Source organism: Netta rufina (genome assembly GCF_964035555.1).
Source record: "Netta rufina genome assembly, chromosome: Z".
NCBI lineage: Eukaryota > Metazoa > Chordata > Aves > Anseriformes > Anatidae > Netta > Netta rufina.
This window is the reverse complement of record NC_140126.1, coordinates 57,464,830-57,484,161: the sequence shown is the minus strand read 5'-3', so window position 1 is coordinate 57,484,161 and position 19,332 is coordinate 57,464,830. Positions and strand designations below refer to the sequence as shown.

At 37.1% G+C, this 19,332-nt stretch overlaps 1 protein-coding gene across 1 annotated transcript in view; it reads left to right on the top strand.

Moving 5' to 3' along the window:
* Nucleotides 1-19,332, top strand: part of EPB41L4A (erythrocyte membrane protein band 4.1 like 4A) — a 131,188-nt gene that overhangs the window by 60,213 nt on the left and 51,643 nt on the right. The window contains exons 4-9 of the mRNA XM_084305624.1: nt 498-576; nt 4,497-4,594; nt 7,529-7,649; nt 12,014-12,101; nt 14,019-14,107; nt 14,488-14,551. Coding sequence (XP_084161750.1) covers nt 498-576; nt 4,497-4,594; nt 7,529-7,649; nt 12,014-12,101; nt 14,019-14,107; nt 14,488-14,551 — 539 coding nt within the window. The remainder of the gene's footprint in view (nt 1-497; nt 577-4,496; nt 4,595-7,528; nt 7,650-12,013; nt 12,102-14,018; nt 14,108-14,487; nt 14,552-19,332) is intronic.

The following is a 19,332-nucleotide window of genomic DNA, read 5'->3' as shown; positions in this document are numbered from 1 at the left end:
GTAACATCTGTTACTTGTATTATAATTAAGTAATATAAAAAGATTATTTTACTTTAACAAAAGTTTGGAAACCCTCTATAAAATATAAAAATATGCGAAAAGTGGAACATATGTGGAATAAGTGTGGCTGTAAGAATCATGGTCCCGAGTTAACTGAATCTTTCCGGAGAATAGTATTTTTAAAAGGTGAAATAGAAAAGATTTTCAATTATTTGTTAATTAAGGTAGCACGTAATTAAAGCTGCTCCATAAGATGATCAGAAATACTCAAGTGATTAGTATTTGTTAATAAAAATTCTCTTCTTAGCTTTTTTTTTTTTTCCTCCTGTAGTGAGTACAGCTTTGCTGTGTGGAAGCAGTAGCTTTTTTTGCTGATTTCATGTTTTATGAACTATTTAGATAGGCTTCTTTGTAGCTGCTTTGTTGCAGCTGGTAACAATTCTTAACAACTACCATTTCATAACAATTCACTTTCACACTTTCTTACTTCTCTGCAGCTGGACCCCCATATACTCTGTATTTTGGCATTAAATTCTATGCGGAGGATCCATGTAAACTTAAAGAAGAAATAACAAGGTACAGTATTTGGATGAGAATGTGGTTTTGCTGTTTTCAGGGTAGCAATCTCTTCAGGCGCATATTGTTATGGTGTTGGTTTTTGCTTGAACATATGGACATCTTTGCTTCAACATGTATAGGAAGAGAGTTACGACTAACCTCACAACTATTTTGGAAGACCAGGATGAAAAGGTATTCCCTGCTGCATTATAAAACATGGGGACTTGGCATGCTTCTTTTTCTTCTTCTTTTTTTTTTTTTTTTTAAAAAAAGGATTGAATTGCCCTATCTGTACATGTATTGTGCAATAGTGAAGTTTAGAGTTTACTTGGATTTCTAAATACAAATACAGGTAATTTTCTTCTTTATTGGTTGTAGCTTAAATTCCAACTGTTTTTCAAGAGGATTTGTGTTGATCTTTCTAAAAATATGTGAAGGAAATTGAAGAGCTGCATGCTTTTGATTCTTTTAACCAAGCTTGGCCTCTACAAAAATGGGGATGCACACAATATATATATAGGCGTGTTCACATTCCTGTGCATGCGCACACGCACGCACGCTTGCCTGAACTTTCACAGACAGGGTTTTCTGTTTGCTTTGTTTATGAAAGATCTTAGACAATTAGCTCATGTTCAAAAAGAATTTTGATAGGTAGGTGGTCAAAATTAGTGTGCTGACTTGCATTAATAAATGCCAAAACATTTCTTTTGATGCCCTAGGAATATGACACAGGAGAACTCATTAGAATAAACGCAGGGTTTTCAATTTTTACTAATCAGAGGTGGCAGTTTTTGCAGCATGGTCAGAATATTTGTCTTGTACCAGGATGAGATTTTTTTTCATGCTGCCACTGCAGGAACGGACTATAACAGGACTGATACTAGCCTGGTAAAAATAATAAATATTGTGACTTTGCAGCTGAAAGTGTGTAAGCTGGCCATGGTATTAATCAGTATTACTGCCTCTCTGCTGTGAAAGTTTGTTGTAGTTCTCCTGTACTTTTCCAGACCGCTTTCAACCTTGCTCACAGGGGAAGAAAGATGGTCCTGGGGGTGGAGCTTTGGCCACAGAACCTGTTGTGATTGCTATTCGGGATGCATATGGATTTCTGTCTGTGAAATGACCGGGTAAATTTTCAAAAAGTGTTTCTGTTTTTCTTGTCATAAGATCAATCAGTGATTCACACTGCTAATTAGATGTGCAAGTGTAGTCACTAAATATTTTGTCATGACTGGTAAGCCTCCGTTTGTGTCTGAACAGTGTTGGGTCATGCGAAATTTGCACCTCAGAAGGTACAGAGGAAAGGCAAAAGAAAATGGTTCATTTATGTTCTGTGCTCTTCAATAGAGCCTGATGAAGATAGCCAAATGCCATCAACATTTCTGAGCATTTATTCCCTTAGACTCCTAAGCATTGGAAAGGAGATACGGATTTTCAGAAAAAAATCAGCACTAAACCCATACTCTTATGCTTAAGAGAGATTAAAGGCCCTCCTTTTCTTTATAATAGTAATTTTCTGCCAAAGTGTGTAATTCCAGTGATGTGCTAACCATGTTTCTTTGGAGCGTGTATTTGTTATTTTAATGGATATGAGTGTTGAGTCTGTTGTTATGAGATGTTAATGATCTGTGGCATTACATGATTACTATTTGCAAATAATGAAAACCTGTCAAATTTGTAATTGCTTCCCAGCAAAATCTAATTTTAGCTTGTAGGCAAAAGCTAATGCTGAGGTGATACCTATTAACATTTATTGGATGAGTTTGCTAGAGTGAACTCATGCTTAGGCACTATTATGTGCACATGACAAACATGACAGCGCAGAAGGTGAGAGTGCTTTAGCAACAAGTTTGGACAAAAGGCCTCGTTCTGTGAGGAGCTTACCTGCTTCAGTGGGAGTTGAGATCTTCGGTTTGCATAAATCACTCAAGAAATTAATAACTATTAATTCTTGGCTCAGACTCTATTTTTTTTTTTTTTTTTTTTTAATTTTTTGGGGCAGTTTCTTGCTCGGTTTTACTTTGAGACAACAATATGAGAATGCAGACCTATAGATACCTGCGACATGAAAAAGACATTGATAGCATCATTTGTTCTCAAACTGCATTGTAGAGCTGCAGAAGTGCTAGCAGAAAAATGAGTGCATATCAGAAAAACATTTAATGTTAAAAGGAAGATTCTCAGTGCTCCACAATAAATTTAAAATCTTATTAGTCATCATCATCAATCATACTGGGATAATTTGTCTCAATGGGACTATTGAGCATTAGCTAGAATTAGTACTGAGGTATTGCTTAGATAGAGAAAACACTTAGAGTGTATGTACTTCATGTTTTCTAACACTGCCAAAAAAAAAAATCCAAAAAAAAATGTTATTCAACTCCGTGGCCCTTAGAGGTGGAGAATGTTAACCATTTTTTTGATGATGGGTATTCTTTCTGTAATGTCTGGCACTGCACAAATGGTAGGGTATCACTATTGAGAAAGAAATTAGCATCCTTAAACAGAGGCTCATCTGGGCTGATCAAGTCTAGTAATTTTGAATGGATCTTAAATGATTTTGTGGATCAACTGTCACAACACTTGCAGTTTGCAAACTTCCCTGAGATCACAATAACTGCTCTTTGAACTTGCAGAGCGTTTCAAGGTGCTTTCATAAGTAACCTGTGCTAAAACAGAATAAGTTAGTTGCAGTGTAGCTAAATGTAAATCAAACTGAGTTGGTGAGTAGTAAGAAAGCCATATGCACCTGTGGATGACCATTTTTTATTTAAGAAGCTACCTCTTCAGTGTTGCTTTTGTACGAAGCTGGTGCAAGACATTTGTTTAAAATGGTGTGAAATGCTGTGTAAATCTGTTGCAGTAAAAACAAACACACAAAGCCTATTGTATAAAGGGATATCCTATAATGAATATGGCGAATTCCAAAACCAAACAGAGCCTTTGTATGATGGCATGTTTCCTTCTGTATTACTTTTCCTTTTTTTTTTTTTTTGCATGTTGTTTCACTGTAAGTGCAGCATTTGAAAAACAGGGGAAGTTGTGGCAAATGTAGATACTTGTGTTCAAATGGTGTGATATCTGAGTAATTTGTCTGACATGCTGAACAGGCACACTAGAGACTGACAAAGCAGCTTCTAAGGTGTTTGGTTTGCATTTGAGGTAATGGCAGAAAGTAAAAAGACACTACCTGCTTAAATGTCATCAGTTAAAAATACTCTTTTAAAACTTCGGTATTATCTTCACTTCTCTTATGTTGCTGATTTGAGATTTGGTGTGGATTCTCTTTGAGGCCTGCATATGTGCTTCATCAAGTGTAGAAGTAGGTTATGGTTTTGAAAATTGCATTTTAGCTTTGCTATGTCTGTTCAAAGGCAAGGAGTCCCCCATGCTGACAGATATGAAGAGCTGTTGATTATATGCTCACCTGTTTTTTCACAAGGGAATGGACTCAATGAAATCTGCTGTTTTTTCTGCTAGACTTGTTATTCTGGTATCAGAGGAAACCTTTGAGTCAAGAGGTGTTGAGTTCTTCAGAATGGTGATCCACTGATCAGTGGCCAATTGATAGATTTCTTACACTTTTTTTTTTTTTTTTTTTTTCTGGTTTCAAGCCCTCTTTGCAACTTCCTGACTGCTCTATGAAAGTCTAAAGAGAGAAATTACATTTTTATGAGAAAATTATTTTTATCTACATGATGCAAGCAGATGGGAAAACTGCAGGGTTCTCCCTTACCTGTGTTCCTTCACTAGGTTAACCTTAGTTATCATTTAAAGGTCAAAAGGAGAAAAGTAATTCAGATGTAAAATACAGTTTTTGACTGTCATATATTTATGCTGTGTGGTGTGTCATCAGTAAAATGGAAGATGATGAAACATTATGTGGTGCAGCAGACCCAATATTGAAATAATAGTTTTGTGTTCTCTCTGTGTTTTAGGTATCAGTTTTTCTTGCAGGTCAAGCAAGACATCTTACAGGGCCGCTTGCCTTGCCCAGTCAACACTGCAGCACAGCTGGGAGCATACGTAATTCAGTGTAAGTTCCTCTGGCCAGCTGCAAGCTTCTCTTTGTTAAGCCTGTATTATGATTCATTTAAGTGTTACTTGAGGACTTCACTAACACGTTTGGCACCCATTTCAGAACAGAACAAAGCTAATGCGATTGATTTCAGCTATAGAACTGTAAAGAGATAAACATTCTGAACAGATTACGTGGAAATCATTTGGAAACTAACACAAAAAGAAACTGGGAAGCCAGTCTGCTGACTATGCCAAACAGTTTTTACCTTGCTTAGGGATACCTTATTTTGTACTTTCAACCTTATGACTTTACGTAGCATATGGAGTATGTGAAAAGCACGTCTTTTTCTGTGGTGTATTTTTTTTTCTTCATCACAAAGCTTACAGATTTGATGGGATATTGGCAGCCTCCAGCCACAAAGTGTGTCAAATAAAAGAATCTTTCAAAATTACATTATGTCAATATGAATATGCCTCTGCTTGAAGGGAGGATATGTTTTGACCTGAAGTGCAGAATTTTAATCTACCTGTCATTTTTCTGCATTCAGTGGATGTTATATCCTCTGCATTTGATGGAACTAACAGTCATTTAGAAAGGAGCTGTCTGTCTACCAGCCAGCTATTCCTTTCACACTGCAATTCAAGCTCATTATTCAAATACAGTCAGTAACCAAAAATCATATGATGAGCCACACTGCAGCCTGAGTCTATAACTTGTTAAATTTATATTTCTTGTGTGTGATTTGAATTAAGCAAAGATTATTTGCATTACTGGTATTCCAAATGTGACTCAACACAGTACGGCATTAAAAAATGGACCTTGTTTCATTTCCATTTCAGAATAATTTGTATGTGAAATATGAGTAGGCAGTATGCAGAATTTCACAGTGTATTCCATGGATTGTGGAAAAGCTAAAATTTCATGCAATTTTTGTTTTTTGTGAAATTATTTTAAAATAACTTTTCACCATATAAGAAAAGTGACACATCATTCTCTGAAAAAACTGTTTGTACTTCTCACATTACTGGCATATATGCCTTCCCTGAAACTATACTGCATGTGTGAAGCATCTTGTTTGTATGATTCTAATCTCAGATATTCTATTGGAAAAAAATGAGGAAGCTCATGTGAGAGAGGGAAGGTAAAGTATGACAAAAATTAGATGCTGTGGGTTAAATATAGTCCTGGCACCAGTAAATGTACATTCCCATTGGCTCTCTAAAAAGCTTACTATATTCATTTGTTTATTGCTGTTATTATTTAGGGCTTCCAAGTGTTTAATTTATGTAAATTGACAACTGAGAAACATTCATGTCAGATACTTAAAATATCAACTTAATGCATTAGCACTGAGGTCAATGGTTTCTCTGAGTCGTGTGCCAGACTCTGTTTCTTTCTTTTCCAAACCAAGATGGTTTTCCTTTTGTGGAAATTCAGTAATGGCTGAGAACCTGCTTCTCTGAGGGAGTCATTGGAGCTATCAGCTGCCAGGCTTAGAAGGAGCCCAGGGGACATGTGGTCTCCCAGAGTCCTCTGGCCAAATCCTGTTCCAGCCACAGGCCCTGCTTGCACCATTCAGGTTGTGCCTGGGTGTCATCTCTGGTGTCTGTGCAGAACCTGTCCATAGCACATCAGTCATTTTCCTCCTTTCATGGCAAAGACTGCAGACTATTACAGTGATGATGGTGCAAAAATCAGCACCTGTGGCACAGTTTGCAGAATATACCAATTCTGGGTTTTATTCTGATTTTTTTTCCCATTGGCAAAACTGAAAATTTTGCTGTTGTATTTGTCCTGCTGTTCCTGTTACATGCAAGAACCATATTGTTTTTGTGGAGATATTTTGAGAAACATCTGAACACCTCTACTGAACAGATCACTTTCTTGATCTAGAAACTATTAAGATCTAGAAAGAAATGTGAGTTACGAGATGACTTTCTTCATGGCTCTTGTAACCTCCATTTGGCTATGTTTTTTCCTTCGGTGGAGACTGGATAGAAACCTTCAGTGAAGGTTTTCTCATAAAAGCCCAATTTATTCTGCTTTTACCCAGTTTATAGAAAAACATAGAAATATTAATTTCATGAGGTTTTCTCAGATAGATATGAATATAAAGATCGTTAGAAGAGAGTTCTGAAAAAGGTACATGCGTATTTAATAGTTGGATAGCAATGGGTAAATTAATCTGAGCAACGTATGTGAATTCAAGGTTGTTTCAAAGAAAATTATATTGCCTACTCATTGAATTTTTTTTCCTTTAGAAATATTAAATTAGAAAATTATTTTGATTTAAAAAAATAATTTCATGTTCAGAGAATATATTGGTATTTTATTGAAGACTGAAGTCTTGTATTTCCTTACAAGAAATGATGCTTACCTGTAGAAGAGCCTACTTCCAGGTACTTTGGGATATTTGTCTCCATACCCGTTCCCATGCTGACATTTCCATTAAAAGTCCTAGCAGCAGTATGGATCAGTTCCATCTTTAATGTTACAGCATATCATGAGGGCATAGATATTCCAAAAAACTAGGCTTTGCTTCTCCACCTGTTTTACATATGCTGCCAAATAACATATGGCATCAAAGTTCAACGTTGCTGGCTTGATGAGTTCAGATTTAGTCCTGTAGAAGTGGTACGTTTCCTGTCAAAACTTCCAGCTGTTTGAACCTTCCGTTTCTCTTTAAAAATGATTGAAGACATGCTTGCTTGTTTTTATATGAGCTATTATGTACAGTTCTATATATAAACCGAAGGGTATTTTCTACTTTTCTTCTAAGGAAAGGTAGACTTCTGAATTTTTAACTGATTGCATAGTCAATTTACAGTCACTTGGAAAGAAGCGGATTAGCACAAATAGGTGTATTAGATAACAGGTTTTTTGGTTAACATAAAACATTGAAAGTGTGTAACCCTTTTTCTCTTTTTTTTTTTTTTTTTTTCACTTCAGCTGAGCTGGGAGACTACGACCCTTATAAGCACACTGCAGGTTACGTCTCAGAGTACCGCTTTGTTCCAGACCAGAAAGAAGAGTTGGAAGATGCCATAGAACGGATTCACAAAACTCTGATGTAAGAATTTAGTACTGTTGTGAGCTTTGCAGGTAAAATTGGGTTCAAAGATGCTTGGTAGGTAGGAAAAGGTAGCACCTTGTTGTGCAGCGGCTCAAGAAAAGAGCACAGAGCATCCAGTTGTGTTACTCCGGAACAGCAAACATTTTCCATAGTTGCAGTTATTATTTTAGAAACCAAATAAGAAAATGGTTGGAAATAGGATATTTATCAGACCTTGATGTTGATGTTTGTGAACCAGCAGTTTTAATAGCACTTCAATTTCCTCTTAGTTTGTAGTGCAAGAGAATGAAATCAAAATCTTTTGACATCTTTGAGTTCAGTTCCTTGTTTCAGGTCAGGTTTCCTGCATAATTTTGAACAAGTTGCTTACTATGCACATGCCTCAGTCTGCTGTCTGTAAAATGGGTATAATAATATTTCTTTTCTTAGTACTGCCCTGTGTATTCAAATAATGAACTGTTAGGACAAAAACACATTTAATGTAATAACGTGCAGAACTTAGTACAATGAAGCCTCTATTTTCTTGCCAGATCCTTAGCTGTGGTAATGAAGGAGTGCTTGTAGCAACCTGCATGAATCTTTGTAGCAGCAGCTCACATTGCAGGAGGTACCAGGAAAGCAGTTTGTATGCCCACAGTTTAAGTGATAAAGTCAGTTGCAACATCTGCATGAATTAAAGAGTCAGTTTTGTTTTACAAGCATAAAGTCCTTTCATTTTATTAACCAACATATCTTATGTAAAATGTATTGGCAGTGGCCAATATAATAGATTCTATGGTAAGGAAGAATGTATGATTCATAAGAAAAAAAGCAGCACCTAGAAACAGTCATCAGGCAGCACTGTATAGCTCAGGGAATTTGTAGTGCTCGTGTGGAGACAAAAAGCAAACAAGTTCCAAAACTTTACACAAAACCTTAATGTAGTGGGAACAGAGGATATCTGGTGGGCCTCAGAGGAATTCTAATTTAAACTGAACAAGGCACTACAGAAGTTTGCAGACATCAAAAGTGTACCTGAAAACATTTCTTTTGTGACAGGAGAAGCAGCTCTTTATGAGAAGGAGCTGAGAGAGCAGAAATAAGATAGACTTATGGTATTTGTCAACAACAGCTGTTGAAGAGATTGTAGGAGGAGAATGTTATGGTTACTGGAGACAGGACAAAGGAGAACCAAAGAGATCTGAAATAGATATATCAGCAGACCTGAGAGATTCATGCAATCCCAATTTAACCTTGGTAAAAGTTGGAAAAGAGGTTGATTCTGTGAGACTGTAAAGCTTCAGCTCTCCATCTTCCCTGTACTGGAACAATAATCACCTTGGACATGAAACATCCAAGATCGAAATATGGACATGAAACATCCAAGATCTTTGACATACTGGGTAATTTCTGCCTGATGGTGGGCCACAAGTTGCTGCTTTGGCTGTCAGTTGATTATCTGTCAGACTGCAATTTGTGCATAAAATATCTCTTGATTACTTGTAGTATGAAGCCAAACTATAAGGACAAGTAGGAGATGCACTGCATTGCCAAACAGATAAGGAGAGCAAGATAAGAACTAGCATCCTTTGGTCCCATTAATTCCGTAGTTGCTTGGAGAGGGAAAATATAGCAGTTTCATATGGAAGTTGGAGAAAAGAATGTAATTTCCAGTAAAGAATTTGTGGAAAGCAGTGCCAGAAATGTAGCCTGTACAAATGTAGCTTAAATGCTATATACACATGCAGAAGGTCTGAAAACACTCGTCTTAAAGAGAAGGTTTAACTCTATACTGTCTCTGGACATAAAAAAATACTTAGAAAAAAAGAGAAAAAAAAAAAAACACAACAAAAATAACACAGTAGTTCAGAGCCACTTTCTACCCCACTTGCTTTTTTTTTTTTTTTTTTTTTTTTTTTTTTACAGAAATAGCATTCTACATATAGAATAGTTTCAGTGAGGTTAGTTTTAGGCAGAAGTCCTCTTGGTGTCTGAGTAATAGAGGCAGAACCAGCAGTTGCTGCATGAAAGCACTATAAATCAGAGAGATTTGGCTTCCCAACCTGCCAATATTAGACCACAATGCCTTCAAAAATGCAAAATGTAAAACCGGTTTTGAAAATAAAACATATGAAAGAAGTTCAACAGTACATAAAGCCAAAATAAACATTTACTTGCTTATCTCCAACTTCATGTTCCTGGTAAGTGTAAGGAAGCTTGTTCTAACAAGTCCAAGTTAGGTGCAATTGTGATATAACCATTTATTAACATGAGAGCAGTAAGAAACATTTTATGAATATGTTCATCATGCCCTTTGTCAAAATCATGTAGAGATAATCAGAACTAGCCATCTTGTATGTAGATCTAGATTTCTTGATTCTCTTGCTATAATAAAGCCACAATCTGGAAAAAGGTTAATTAATTCCTTGCCTGTAGTTTTGCATGTTAGTGTTATTTGTGCCTTGTTTAATGATAATAGCTATTAATGCAGAGATGCAGCTGTTCTCTTTGAAAAATTCTATTGTAATTGGAGTCTGTGCCAGTCGCCACATCAACTTGAGTTTTCTTTTTAAAAGGAAGAGAGTCTCTTGTTCAGTAATTATTTATGTATGGTGGCCTGTCTGCTCTATATTAACTGATGCATTACAGAGAGCCTTACTGTAGGTCTTTTGTGAAGAAAAAGTACTGTGTTTTTTTTTTTTCTTTTTTTTTTTTTCTCTGCTCTAGAAGAGAGTTTGGTTCAACATCACAGAGGTTATGTTTCAGAACTAAAAGCTGAGATGAATTCCTATGTATCAGGCCACTTCATTCCTCTCTCTTAAGTTTCTATAGTCATTAATGTAATAAATCAGATCAAATCCCATTTGCCTCAAAAGTTTGTAGCCTTAAAAAGGAAATTCAGAAGCCAGGGAAACTGTGGTTGTAGAATGAGAGCTGCCTTAAAAATAGTGTTTTGTATGGTTTTTCATTGACCTCTCTGATACTCTTTTGCTGCTGGCCACAGTTAGGTCTCAGAAGCATCAGAAAATAGTGTGAAACCGAGGTGTACACACACTGCTGGTTCAACACTGCTAGCATTGACTTCTGTGTGCTAGTGAGACCATAGAACTAGAGGGAATGGCCTCGAGTTGTGCCAGGGGAGGTTCAGGTTGGAAATGAGGAGACATTTCTTCTCAGAAAGAGCAGTCAGGCATTGGGACGGGTTGCCCAGGGAAGTGGTGGAGTCACCATCCCTGGGGTTGTTCAAGGAAAGGTTGGACATGGTGCTTAGGGACATGGTTTATTGGGTGACATTGGTGGTAGGGGGATGGTTGGACCAGATGACCTTGGAGGTCTTTTTCCAACCCTTATGATTCTATGATTTGGTTATGAATTTTGAAGCTGGACTGGGCTGAGAACATATCCTCAGTTGTCTTGTCTACCAGAGACATTTTAGGGATGGATTGGTGATGTAGAGATCTAGAAAGAGCTTCTTTATCTTGAGCCCAGCATGGAAACATTTTTCCAAGACAGCTATGGCACTGCATGTACCTTGCTCCTGTTGGTTATGCCCAGAGAAACTGGTTTTGGTTGCACATTCTTTTTATCATATTTTTAGCTTTTGTATCAATGGCAGTTATTAAGGGAAGAACCAATTAAATTCTGAGGATATGCTTACTTTTGGAGACTTTGAATGTATTTATATGTTCCTAATAGCCCAGTCTTTCTTTTTTTTTTTTTCTTCCACCAGATTTCCCCTATTGTTTCTTACCAGCATTCAGCTGACATTAGTTTTTGAATGATGAATTGATATTTGCAGATGGGAAGGCGAGCTGGATCTTTGAAACTGCTAATCTCTTCTGACAGACTCTAAACTTTGTTTTCACAGTAGCAGGCTTGGGTATTACCAGTTGGTGTGACTTCCTGTAGACGAGATTTTACAAAGAAAAGAATATTTTATCTGAAGTCATGAACCCTGCTTTCAGAAACCCTTTGTAGCTTTGGCACAGCTGAGGGGAGATTGTCCCCCAGTCAGTCACTCCACTCCTGCTTTATTAATAATCATGTAGGTATTTGAAAGACCTATTTTGCATATTGAAACCCAAGCACAGAATGTTTGAAGTGTGTTTGTGACAGCAGGGTAAAGATTAGCCACTGCAGTATATGTATATTTTATATTTGATAGCATGCATCTGTCATAGGATCATATAGCAGAGACTTTAGTAAAAGTTTGTGCGTACTGTCCAGTCTTCCTTAGAGCTTACAGTACGTAAGCAGAGTGCCAGTACCAACGAGTGGCAGGAAGGGTTGCATACCCATCCAGCAAACTGAATTTATCAATATGACTTATTTTAATACATTGACTGGAAGTGCAATGTTCTTATGCAGAATTTTCTTTACAGGGGTCAAGTTCCTGCTGAGGCAGAAGCAAACTACTTAGGGGTAGCCAAATCCCTGGAAATGTATGGAGTGGACCTCCATCCTGTTTATGTAAGTATTGTTTAACTATTTTAAACTTGATAGCAACACAAAAAATCTCATGTACTATTGTGGGGGAGAGTGTTTATACAATTTAATCACCACAGAATAACCTGAAAGAAAATAGCGTACTTAATTAAGGAAAGCAAAGGAAGACTTATTTACAGACTGAATGGGGCATTCACATGTGCATCAGCTTAATGGTTTTCAGATGAAAGGTTGTGCGTGTATTACACCTACAAAAGACAATTGTCTCTACTCTGGGGAAAAAAACAATTCCTATAAGTAATAAGTTATCAGTGCAAGTGTCAGAAGAAATGAGAGAGGGTTATAACATTTGTCTTTGACACAATAATTTTTTCATTATTCTTGTGTAAATAACAGAAGTGAGTGCTGCTAACTTTTCAAAACTATTTCAAAAAATAATGTGGGGATAGCATCAGCAGCATGTCAGGCCTGTTTTGATGTTGATTGTGATGGTGTTGCTAAAGACATGGAGCTTGTTTCCAGCTTTTTCTCTGCTGTATCATGCAGCACTGTAGGTTGTCTATATTGCCTCAGCAAATGCCTCCACTTCTTTTGTAAAACAACGTGTGTTGGGATTGGATCCAAGTCATTACCTGGAGGCTATGTGCTCCTGGTGGAAACATCATCCTATCTTGTTTGAATAATTGTGCTTGTGGCAGGTTTTTTTTGAATAAATGAAAATCAGAACTTCAAATGAGGAGTTGTAAAGTAGACAGTTCAGAGTCAGATGTCAGAACGCTGTAAAATTACTTGAAAGAAAATAAAGAAATCAAGATAATACCAGAAGATTAAGTATGTATTTCCTGCTGAAAATTGTGTAGCCCACAATATTAAGTATTTTTAATGTACCCTGTGGCTTGATCATATTCATATCCAATGCTCTGTGCCCCTCCCACCCATAGGAAGCTGGGGGAGTTACTGGAACAGGCTTTGACATGACCCAACAAAACCTTGTTAAATTAGCAGAGTCTAGATTTTTTTTTTCTGTCTCCTTAGTTTGCTTATGCTGTGCAAAGGGATTCCTGCCTGGGTAATGAGGGGTGCATCATTCATCCCCAAGACTGACCCATGAGTATTTCTTACTATTTGTATTACAGTAGCAACAAAAGCCCCCATTCTAGGATGGAGCAGTGTGCATAAAGAACCACAGGTCTTCTGCTTGGTTAGTCACCTTAAAAGCAAACATGCCCTATGTGGTTAGTTCACTGAGGATCAGAAGCAGAGCTCATGGAGGTGTGCTTGAGCTTTCTCACATACAGGAGGGCACTTTCTACAGTCACTCAGTCTCACAGTGGGTATTTTTTGTGGTTTGTGCTCTGCAGGTTTAGTGCTTGCAGGGTTATTCAGTATTCCCTCAAGCAGGCAGGTGGGCTAGTTTTTGGAGATGACTTTCTTGCAAACTCATGCAAAAGTTTTTCAGTCCTTTGAACACCTTCTGTGTCATAAGGTATTGCCGTGGTAATGATGATTATTCATAAAGGTGGAAGGGTTAAAATGTAGTAGTTAGGTTCTAGGAAAGACTTCCTTGTTGGTTCTGTTTCTGCTTCCCCTTTGCACCATGGGATAAAGACCTGCCCTAGACCTGCCCTAACACCCTGCAGTAGGGGCCTAAGTGTGAAGCTCAACATGGCAGTTACCTGTTTGCTGTTGGTGTTTCACCATAGGATGTGGAAAGCGACAGTCCCTCACCCCTGCTCTTTCTTGCCTCTTTGCATCTGTGCATAGAAGTTTTTGTACAGGAGTTACTCTTGGTAGATGAAGTCCTACTTTCCTGTTTGCAGGGAGTGTAAACCAGTGTGTTCAAGCCAGTCACCATGCTGGCATCCTCCACCAGACCTCACAGCTACACTGATACCAACTGCAAATGCAAATAACTGAGTGGCATATGCTTTTATTTTATAGGGTGAAAACAAATCTGAATACTTTTTAGGATTAACACCCATAGGAGTTGTTGTCTACAAGAATAAAAAACAAGTAGGAAAATATTTCTGGTAGGTATAGTTTAACTGTATTCTGTGCTATATCTGTACAATGATACTGTACAGAGATACGTGATTTGTGCTATAAGTTTGAAAGTATAATTGTATTATTAAAAATATATAGTTGGAATTCCTAATCCGTGTATGTATTATACATTAAAAAAAAAAATTCTTTTATAATGCAAGTATTGAAAAAAATATTTCCAATTTAACATACTCGTGCTGGTATCTTTAAGTACTGCTAATTTTCTATTGGTATTTGGTACATACCTAAAAAAATAATCTGACCTGTGAATCCTTTTTTGTCTTTGTATGTAAATGCATACAGCTTCAAGTTTTATTATTTATGAAATTAGTCTCACTGTCTGTCTTTTTTTCCCCCAATATTACAGGCCTAGAATTACAAAAGTTCATTTTAAGGAAACACAGTTTGAACTCAGAGTCCTGGGAAAAGATGTAAGTTCTTACTTAAGCCTATAAGAAAAAAAATATTAAAAGTGATTTTAAATCTAATTAATCACTAGTTTCTTGTATCTACCAGTGTTTAATTAGTTTTATTGAAATTACTGCAAGAAAACATCTAAGTTAAATTAACTGTATTGATAATTATTGCCAGAAAATTAAGTGTAATAATTTTAAGTGTAATATGTTCCTGATGGTGCTTGCATTTTTGTTAAAGAAAGATCAGGAAGAAAGTTCATGTTTTGCAGGCAGGGGTAGAGAACTTTCTGAAGTTGGAATTTTATAATAAACCTCCATGATTCTCAAATGTGCTTTGAGTAAACTGCTTCTGCAGTGCTTTGTTTATGGTTTTACATAATGCTTTTAAACAAGGCAGAATCTATGGGGAAAGGTATAATCGATTAAAACCTGGAGCAAGGAAAATGCAGGAAGCTTTAAGGCAAAAATAGCTTGAGGACAGAAGCAGCTACACAAGGTTTCTTGAAACATATTTCTTAGAGTTTATTGTGATTGTGCTGTTATACCATTTGAGAGAAAGAAATTGCTAGTTCCAGTGAAGCAAGGATAGCTGATAGCAAGAGAAGATGTTTTTAGGTTAATTCAGTTAAAAAAGAAGGAGGATATTTGTCACTTAGGCAGCTTGGTGAGTGAGAAGGAGAAAGTGTTCAGGATGTACCGAAACTTATGAAGTGTAATAAAGCAAATAATTGCAATCAGTCTGTGATTTTAGGTATCTTGTTGAATTATAAGTTTAATCTGCTGAGGTTAATTTTTATTTTTATTGGAAAATACTTTGTAGGCTTCCTTGGAATATCAAGACAAAGTTTATAGACAAAACAGTTTTGTAAGAAGTATAGTCTATGCATACTTTTGTCTATGCATGTTCATTCATCTTTGTAGTGGTTGTTAGTCTAATCCATGATTTTTTTTTGTGAGGCCATTTGATGCCTTCAGTACATGCTGGGAAATGTGAGCATACTAATGACTGGTTGTGCTGGTTCTGTTATGGATAACATTTCTTGTGCTTGTGGAAACATACTGGCAGGTTATGCTTTTGTTACTCATAAGTGGCTTGGTGTGGTGATCCATGAGTAGTCTATTTCTGATGATGCATTTGTTGAAATCAGAAAGATATTTGAAGGCTGGAGGAAGGTTGGGAAAACTTTTCCCAGTGTTTCACTTGCAGGGTGAATGCCTGTTCATGTGCAAACAGGTCCTAGTTTGACTTTGTGTGGATTGCCCTGTAGTGATGCTGTACAATCTGTTTGATGGCACATATGTATACTTTTTTCTTTTTCTTTTTTTTTTTTTTTTTTTTTTTTAACATGCTGAAAAACAAAAAATGGGACCTTTGGGAAATATGCTTAAGTTGTTTAGTTTGTGGATGTTGATGGCTCGTGAGTACTTGCTGTTGTGATTTTAAGACAAACACTTTGACAGCACTTCGTAATTTCAAGTCTCGACAGGTACTTTTAGGAAACTGTTTAAGCGAACAGCAAGTACAAGGGTGTGGCCCATCATTATAATCTACATTGCAACTAACACTCATTTGAAGTGTTTCTACAGTGCTTCATACCCTAGCTAGTAAAGGAAATGCCAAAATGGCCCTGAAATACCTTTCTCTTCCTTTTTGTAAATGTTCTGATGGTGGTACTTAAAAAGAAATTATTGATTAGAACAAGTAAACAGTAGTCTTAATCTCTGGATTAAAGCCAATTGTAGCAATTTTTGGTGTTCTGCACCCGGAGGAGGAAAAAACGATCAGATTATTTATATGACTACAAGTTCCAGTACTCCCTGAAACTTTATTCACAAATGCCTTTTATTCCTCCATGTTTTGAAGTAAATGCTATCGCTTTGTTTTTCCCCATAGGACTTCAGGTTGTATTATATGATAGAGAGCAAATATGCCACTTCTCTTTGTTCTGCATCCTGGGATATCACTGCACAGCACAGGACATTAATACTTCACTTGTTACAGCTGTGGTGTACCAAGTCTGGAATGTGTAACTCATTTCCAGGCAATTCATTTACTAGGAAGATATTGCCAGAATTTGAAGGAGGTAAAGGGCACAATAAGTAGTCAAAAGGAAGATTTGGAGAGCTGTTTCTACTCTTGTCTCCCTGCCGTGGAAAGATAACATTTTTTTTTTTTCCTTTTACTGTTTGATGAAGTAAACACAGTGGGCTTACAAGGACGTGTTTTGAAATTTTAAGTACATATATTTTTTTGAGTACAGACTGAAAATGGATATGAGTCTAAGAAAATTTGAAGGGAGAAATGTTCGGAGGGATGAGTTATTAACAAGTATGGGACAAGGAGCACAATTGCATAAAGAGAAAAACAATCCAAACATCAGTGAAAAGCTTCAGAGGCAATGGCATTTAGGAGGAACACTCTCCATAGGAAATAGGTGGAAGCATGCCGTCTACTGAAACTCGTTGGAAGGCATGCCAGAAGATATTTAGGGAAAGGTGAAATAATGGAGGCTTTCCTGTGTTTTGGTTGGATCTTTATGGCATATAGCAAAGGAATTAACATCACACAGTAAAAACAGCATATTATTAATGCAGAGTGCTTTCTGTGAATTCCATTTTCCATATCATGGTGAAAACTCTGTGAAGGATGGGTTGTCACTCTTGTTTCCACACACTAGCTAGTTTTACATTGACAGGCACCTTTCTGGGGTACATGCATGTGTTCATCAAGAGGAAGCCTTTCATGCTTTTAGTGCCTGTGAAGTGTTGTGCTTCCGCTGAATGGGGTTTCTTATGGAAACATCTTTGGTATTCCTTCAAATAAATTTGTCTGTGTTTTTTCAAACCTACCAGAAGACTTGGAGCGAGTGCTTCCCATTAAATGGGTGGAAGTGGATATCCTGATCTCCTTGATAGGTTTAGAAATGCCAGTCTAAATGTACAGCTCCATGTCCATGGGCTGTCTCAGAAATACATCTGTGGGGTGCCTGTGTCAAAATGAATTATTTATGGCTGCTGCTGCTGAGTTTACTGTGTTTACTTTGTTTCACTTTTCATAAACTTGATGATTTAATGAGCACGAGATATTTATACTTACTCTCTTACGATAAAATAAGGTGCTTCACCTTTCCCGTTTTGTAGGGTAGGCTCTTGTAATTTTGCAGATATCTTCTATAAGGACATTTCCTGATTTCTTGTTTATTTAACTTGTTTATTCTGCGTGTTTTTCCTGCATACCTGTTGCTATTGTGTGCAAGCATGGCTATTGATATTTTATCTTTTACTGCTTTGCCTGTATTATATTTTTTCTCCCTAAAGCTCTTGCTGTTCTCCCTTCATAAACATAATACTGCCCTTAGTATTTGCCCATCAGTGACTTACCCTGATATGTGAGATGGTGAGACCCAGACCAGGTGAAAGAAACTCTTTTTCAGTAATGTTAATCATTGAATCAATATTTTATTGTCCCCTGACTGGACATGTGCTTTGAATTCTGAGACAGAATCACGTGGGCTTTCTGTGAACCCACAAAGTAACAGCATGAAACGAGGAACCTTTTCTCTGGTATGGGTGGCACAGGAGGGTTCCCTGAACACTGCAAACAATAGCAGAGAATTTTGAAGGTGATGAAAGGGTATTTTCGTGCAGGTTCCCTTAAGAAAATCAAGACATAAATCTGATACCTGTGCATAATTCCTGGTAGCATAGATGTCTGTTGAGCAACCTTGCTAGAAATAATCCAGCAATACAGGCGGCTGCGGAAGGCCCCTGCTGCAACAAAACAGGGCCTGATCCCAAAGGATGTGCTGCTTAAAGACGAGTGGTTGGATGGGAATGCAGCATTCTCTGTTCTTCCTCTGTGTGAGGAACACAGCTTTCTTTTCAGGTTTCTCTCAGCTAAGGAAGTGAACAAAACAGAGAAGAACATGGTTTGGTTTTATAGGCTGGGAACTTAGATGTAATAATGTGCAGGAGTTAGAGACATGCAGCTTTTTTTGCCTGTAGGTACCAAGTACTTCTGTAGGGTTCCCTGCAACCCCATACTATTTTCTGTAACAATGCCTTTTACTTTGGTTGCACTGTGTCTGAACATGTAAGTGAATGATTTCATCCCTTCCCAGAATTTATGCAAAGTTTCTGTCCTTGCAACTTTTCATGTTTCTCTTTCACCAAACCAGAAAGTGTTGAATGTGCAAAAGACTTGCTTTCATTATTTCTTGTTTGAAGAGAAGGGTCTTTTGGAAGTCTGAAATTTTTGTTTGGAGGGATTTTGAAATTTGGTTTACTTCAAGTTAGAACAAACCCACAAACAGTGCAATTAAAAATGATTTGCACATTTTCAAGACATGTCTTCCTCTGTAATCTTTCTTAGTCAAATGCTCAGCTGAATTCATAAGGTGCAGTAGGTAAAGAGTGTTTTCAGGAGCAATATGAACCACTGATGATTACTAGAAGAATTTCAGGGCAGTTCCAAAGCACATAATAGTCCCCATTCTGGTGGCTGAAACTTGTCTAAATACAAGATTATTGTGTTCTTTTAAATTGTCTTGGAAAACCCTGGAAATACATGTATACTTTTTCCTTCGTTCCTTTCTTCCTGCCTTTTGTCCTTCCTTATTTGCTTTTCATAAATGTTAGAAGTCTGAAAAATAATTGCATTAATAAGGTGGTCCAGTTAAATCCTTTCTTGTATATTCCACCTTGAGTTACAGATTCTAGGCAGGAACTTTCATTTGATTTATTCCTCTTACTGTTTCTTGAGAAGATTTAACAGGGGATGATGAGCTGTTCCTCCT